This window comes from Epinephelus moara, chromosome 1, assembly GCF_006386435.1.
Source record: "Epinephelus moara isolate mb chromosome 1, YSFRI_EMoa_1.0, whole genome shotgun sequence".
Lineage (NCBI taxonomy): Eukaryota > Metazoa > Chordata > Actinopteri > Perciformes > Serranidae > Epinephelus > Epinephelus moara.
This window is the reverse complement of record NC_065506.1, coordinates 49,337,489-49,343,952: the sequence shown is the minus strand read 5'-3', so window position 1 is coordinate 49,343,952 and position 6,464 is coordinate 49,337,489. Positions and strand designations below refer to the sequence as shown.

Genomic DNA, 6,464 nt, shown 5'->3' with positions numbered 1-6,464 from the left:
CTAACTTTGCACTTGAAGGTTGCCCGTTCACTTACGTTTTAACAGGTCTGACGCTACTATGCGCCCCGGCTGTATCTAGGCTAACGGCTAACATGCTAACTATTATTTTTATGTCACTAGTCACTTGAAACAAATTTAGGACGATAGGAGACAGGTTGAAATAAACCGAAATTTCCCTTTAAGCAAATAACAGCCCGGGCTACTGACTGAAGTTTTAAGGTATATGTGTGTTGTTAAACACATTGGTGTGTCATGGGTTGGGAGAGAGTTGCTGCCCTGAGCGAAGGAGTTCAGGTATCTGTGGGTTTCGTTCACCTGTGAGGGTAAAATGGAGCGTGAGATAGACCGGCGGTTTGGCGCGGCATGTGCAGTGATGATGGCACTGAAGGGCACATGAAGAGGGAGCTGAATGAGAGGGCAAAGCTCTCAACCGACAGAATGAGATTGTAGACCCTAGAGATGGGCTGAAGAGCTCAGACATCTGGAGGGAGCTCGAAGTAGAGCCGCTGCTCCTTCATGTCAAAAGGGGTCAGTTGAGGTGGTTCAGACATCTGATCAGGATCCTCCTGCGCCTCCTGTTAGAGGTGTTCTGGGCACGTCCCACTGGTAGGAGGCCCCGGGGCAGACCCAGAACACACTGGAGGGATTATATATCTCATCTGGCCTGGGAACACCTTGGGATCCTCCAGGAGGAGCTGGAAAGTGTTGCTGGGGAGAGGGAAGTGTGGAGTACTTTGTTTGGTCTGCTGCCCCCGAGACCCGGTCCCGGGTAAACAGATATGGATGACTGGTGTGTCACGTTCGGTGTCACGAACCACCAGGGTTAGTAAACAGCAGAAGTGAATTCAGTCTCTCTTTCAAACTTGGTGCTGAATAATTTGGAACGATGTTCAAGCACTGCTTAGGCAGAGATGGATGGAATATGTGGCAGTGCGTCATTGCATCGCACCAGAACAGAGGCATAAATTAGTGCATCCATCCAGGCGTCACATTATCATCACTGCCAACTGGAGGGGATAAATGTCTGTGACTACTGCAGAGTCATTTGTCCCTGGAGTGACTGCTGACTGTAACCTTTGCCATTAAATACAAAAGCCAGATGTTAGTGGGTGCTAACATACATACTGAGTGTATGAGCACACTCACCTTGGCTGTCAGACGTTTTCACCAGGTGCAAAGGTCCCTGGGAAATGGAGTGTCTAGAAGTCTGGCCTGCAGCTTCTCTTTTGCTGCGATGGCTCCCTGAGTCGGATCTGATGCATCCCCGAGAGCACCGGGTGCTGGGAACGCCAGTCTCACACAGGATGACCGAACATGTGATGTACACCTGCAGACACATGGAGGTAAAGTCACTCAGAGCGTTTACATGACATGAGAGAAAATGGATTTCTTGTGTCAGCCTGACTAAAACCAGACTTTTAAAATCCAAGGAATCATGTTAGTCCAACTGAAATCGTACTAAAGTGAATTTCTCAAAGTGGAACTAAAGGCCTTCGCACACTGAATGTATTTTTTTTTCATCCAGAATTGTTGCGCGTCTAAAAATAAATATGACCTCACGTTGTGTCAATCATGTTCTCACACTCAGTCCGAAACTTTTGTCTGTCATTAAAATTTTTGGAACAGGTTCGACTTCCTGTATTTTTCAGTCAGAGCCTTTAAAAATGTTTGACCAAGAATCAGTTAAGAAAATATGAGGCAGAGCGCACAGAATCAATTCATAACTCAGCTCACTGTCAGCAGGTCAGATAGTAATATTCAGGTGGATGATGATGAAGAGGAGGGTGTGGACAGCTCCGCCCCCTCATGCAGCTGTGGTGCCAAATGAAAGACAGGGAGGAAGTGATGTCAGTCAGATAGGGAACTCCATTGGAGAGAGGCAGAGGAGGAAATGTGTCTTTACATTTTGTCACGTGTTGCAAATTTTCACAATGAAAAGAACAATAAAAAGCATCAGATTCAATGTGTAAGGTGTCTGTGTGCAACAGTTTGTTTCAGATGACGGATTAAAAAAATGCATCTGAAAAAAACTGACTCAGTGTGCAAAGGCCTTAACAGACCCAGATCATGTGACTCCTGCATGTATACAGTCAATCAGACCCAAACTGGCCGAGGCGCTCTGAGCATGCTCCACAGTTTCCGCCCCGGGCTTTGACCCGGAAGTCCAATAGCATTAAATGTGTAAGAGAAGAAGAAGCCGGTGACAACATGGAGAAATCTACATCCAGAGCCGTGACTTTTTGGACGGACCAAATGTACAGAGCTGTAAAGTTGTCCACCATGGTAGCAGTTAGTTAGCTGCTAGCTAACCGTAGCTAACTTGTTTGCCCATTGTTTGGTCTGTGACGTAATAGGTCAACAGGAAAAAGGTCCAATACTAACAAGCTGAAAGGGGGCATATCTCCACCTATCGTAGAGGAGTCGCACATACTTGGCTCAATAAATGGATTCCCCTCCCGTGCTTGTATACTGGGACAAGGACAGTAGGCCAGTTAGATGTCCTCGTCCAGCTGGGACTGTAGCTACACTTCACTGTTACCATGGACACATTACAAATGCACACTGTGTTAATTATGAGGTAATAATTAAAACTCATGGCGGAAACATTAAAAACTTCATGACCTTACCTCGGCATAAGCACCAATGAATTCAAAAGCCTCCATTCCAAATCTGAACTGAAGGTTTGAGCCGGGGTAAATCTGCACTGTGTTGTCCTTTACACACCTGTGACCAGGTAATATTTATCATAGTTATTTAAGGAATTGATATAAGACAAACTGGATGTGTTGTCATTGTGCACACGTACCCATTTTGGATGATGGTGAAGCTGATGCGAGAGTTTGGGTTGTCGTATGGAGTCGCCCTGCAGGACTCCACAAACAGCTCTGTGTTGGGGATGGAGGTGGTCGCCTCAATCTGCATGAACATCATCTGTTTGAGGTTCACCTCCACTGGGTAAGTGCTGGCATTGACTTGTTGTCTGAAGCGCTGGCTCTCGAAGAATTCAAACTGGAAGGTGAAAGCACCAAAGCCCCTCTCTGTGAAGGCATATGGGTTCTTGTGGGTGAATCCCAGCGTCAGGTTGGTTTGCTTCGGAAAGACACAGGAAAAGACGATCTCCACGTCGTGTTGCCTGGAGATCGTAGCGCTCGGGTCGGCGGATGTGATCTCGTTCTTGAAGATGAGGTTATCTCCTTCCTCCTGAAAGTGAAAAAGTTGGAAGTTGTGTGCAAATGGTGCTCAAGATATACGATGCCAGATGGGGGCGTTATAATTAAGGTCCAAAAAAGCAATTTTGTAAAGGCCATGCCGCTCACGTGTCAAGTCTGATTGACTTGAAATTCAACAAACAATTCAAACTCAATGTGCTCTACAAAAAAGGGTCCATTAAGGTCCGCCTGACTGGATTTTCCGCCATTTCTATTTTTATTTTTCACCTCATGAACCCTACATCTGGTTTGTACCAGTTTTTCTATGAATCTTTCTTGGACCGAGCTTATCAGAGGTTATCAAGAGCTTGTTGATATCTCACTGCGCTTAAAAGATATCAACCAAATAAATTCAAAGGGGGCATGGCTCAGCATATGAACAGACCTAACTCCATACCCATTGAGCCAATCATCACGAAACTCGTGACAAATGTTCACATACGTGCCCAAAACATATCCTGAAAGTCTCATTCAAATGAAATACTAGGGGGCGCTACAGATGCCAAAATGGTCGTGGTATAACACAAATAAGACTATAAACCAGATCCAAAATTTGTCCATAAATTAATGACAGTTTGTCAAAACATCTCCAAACTCAAAGGATATCTTTAATAAAGCTGTCGAAACATGTCCCCAATTAATTAATTTGCAATTAATCAATAAGGGGCGAAGGCATCGTCAAAGACAACCAAGACCAGACTACAATTTAATTGTAAATTAATGAGCGGGTTATTTTCAAAGCAGCAGTCCTTTACAATTTTCATTTTTTTAACAGTCCACACTGGCCTGAGCTCCAGAATCACCGGTTGCTGCATCATTCTTTACATATGTTTACATGTTAGTAGTGATTTTATTGGTCGATTCTGTACACGTGACATCTTTTCCTGAAGCTCCATGAGGCAAACTTTTAGCAAATATTTGCTGTCAAATGAAAACCTTTGACCTTTCTCACAAGATATTGTCACTTTATTTTCATAACTTAATTCTCTTCTTAATTATCATTTTTCTTTCATAACAGTGGCACAAAAATCATGCACCAAATATGATTTTAAAGCAGTTTTTTTTCTTACTTGCTATCTTAAATACGCACTTACTTTTGGACACAAGAATGCTGAACATACTTCAAATTAAAGACCATTTATACTCTTTCATATATGACAATTTTAACCTGTCAAAAATACAGATATTTTGGTTGTTAATAAATGAATCAAATCAACAATATGTCATGCATATAAACTCAGTCCATGAACTGAGACTGTCGTGACAGTGTCTCTCTGTCTCTCTCTCTCTCTGTCTCTCTCTCTCTCTCTCTCTCTCTCTCTNNAGGGATGTCGTATGCTGTAAAGCCCTGTGAGGCAAATTGTGATTTGTGATATTGGGCTTTATAAATATAAATTAATTGAATTAAACTGAGTTCATCTTGTGTTACAGGTGAGCATGTTGTACCTCCAGTGTGGTCCCACAGGTGTTGAGTGATATGATTGCGACCAGGTGGGTTCTGTTGGAGTATCTTCTGAGGCTGCAGGCAGCGTCACTGAAGTCCCTCAGGTGTAAGCTCCTCTCGTTGCGTCTGATGAGGTAGGACTTCTCCACCTCCACAGTCATTGAGGTCTCGTTGCAGTGGACGATGGTATCTAAGAAATCCAACATTAACTTCAGAACGACCAGGAGCATCAGAACATCAGCTGCTGGTGTTCGGTCAGTCTGAGATGAAGGTTAATTACAACACTGATTGTTGGTTTCTAGTTCACTCTGGGCGGTGGAGTTAAAGGATGTGAGACTCGCGCTATAAGCCGTGACGCTGATGTAGCTTTACAACAGCTGATCACATTGTGCCTGACAATCAATCACATCTACAGAACAAACTGGTTCATATGTCCTTCCCAAAACACTGCAGAGAATATTTGGGCCAAAGAGTCACAGGAAATTAATCAGACTCATATTTCCTCCACTTGCACCACAACCTTCTCAGAAGGAAAGAAAAAAGACCCCAACGGACCCTGAGTTTCACCTCAAGAGAGCGGAGTTTGCGTTCCATAAAACTGTAAAGACAGCGCGGCTAAACCACGTGTGAGGAAAGAAAAGTTTAATTCGCGGTGCTGTATCGACGTAGGCTTTTATTTTGAAAGAGACTGTATGCAAACTGTACATTTCCTAGGCTGAAGTTGACACAGCGTCCCAGAACGTCAACAACCAACACACCCAGGTAGAGCTGTCCCAAATGATTATTTTTCTAACAATTTTTTTTCGATTGATCGACTAATCTAACGATTCATTTTCCGATTAGGTCAACGATTATCTTTTCAATTATCAATTATTTTTTCCATTGTTTGATTAATGAGGCAATTTAAACAATATGAATACCAAAACATTTCATTTGAACATTTTAACATTAACATTTATTGAAACATCAGTGCTTCCCCTACCATTATATTATAATTATTTCATTTTAATTATATATTATAATTGTATTTTCTATATAGCACCAGAACACAACAGAAGTCATTTAAGGTTCCCTTTCCTATAGAACAGGTCTATACCTTCTCTTTTTATTAAACAAACTAAATAGCCTTATGTTATTTATCATATGTCATTTCTGTCTCTACATGGTCGCACCTTTACAATGCTCCTCTGCCTTCTGTAACGTGCACGGCGGAGTTCGGCCCCAATGGCCACACAAACACACACACACACACANCACGGCGGAGTTCGGCCCCAATGGCCACACAAAGCCGAGCCCGGCCCAAACCCGCAGCATGGCACTGTGCACACAGTCACGGAGCCCGTGTTGCGCTCAGGCGTTGTCACGTAAATAATTCGCATCGACGTATTTATGTAGTCGATGACGTTGACGATGTCGACGATGATGACGCGTCGCCCCAGCCCTACACCCAGGGTACCGTGGATGTTATATGTGGAAAGTCCATGACCAAACATAGACATGTGAGGAGGTCGCAGTGAGAATATGTAGATAAGGTTGCTTAGCAACCTCAGACGCAACCTGCCACCATGGTCTTGGAAGCTGGCACAAAAAAAGGCACGAGAGTAGCTCCCAGAGCCTGACCTCACATTTTTGCAGCCGGTTGAAGACGCAGCATGTGTACGGCCCCTAATCTCCAGGGCTGGTACCTGCGGTTATTCCACAGGCTAGTTAATAACATGTCAGGCAGGAAATCCAAAGTGTGGGATCATTTTGAGAAGGTGAAGGACGAACCCAAGGTGATATGTAAACTCATCTTCATTGGTCGACTACAA

The 6,464-nt window shown here is 43.7% G+C and overlaps 1 protein-coding gene across 1 annotated transcript in view; it reads right to left on the bottom strand.

Annotated features, from left to right (window-relative positions):
• The window catches only part of LOC126396265 (CUB and zona pellucida-like domain-containing protein 1), a 6,236-nt gene extending 1,422 nt beyond the window's left edge, over positions 1-4,814 (bottom strand). The window contains exons 1-4 of the mRNA XM_050054241.1: positions 4,656-4,814; positions 2,807-3,201; positions 2,628-2,724; positions 1,147-1,327 (exon numbers count right to left, since the gene is read on the bottom strand). Coding sequence (XP_049910198.1) covers positions 1,147-1,327; positions 2,628-2,724; positions 2,807-3,201; positions 4,656-4,814 — 832 coding nt within the window. The remainder of the gene's footprint in view (positions 1-1,146; positions 1,328-2,627; positions 2,725-2,806; positions 3,202-4,655) is intronic.
• Between the last annotated feature and the right edge of the window lie 1,650 nt (positions 4,815-6,464).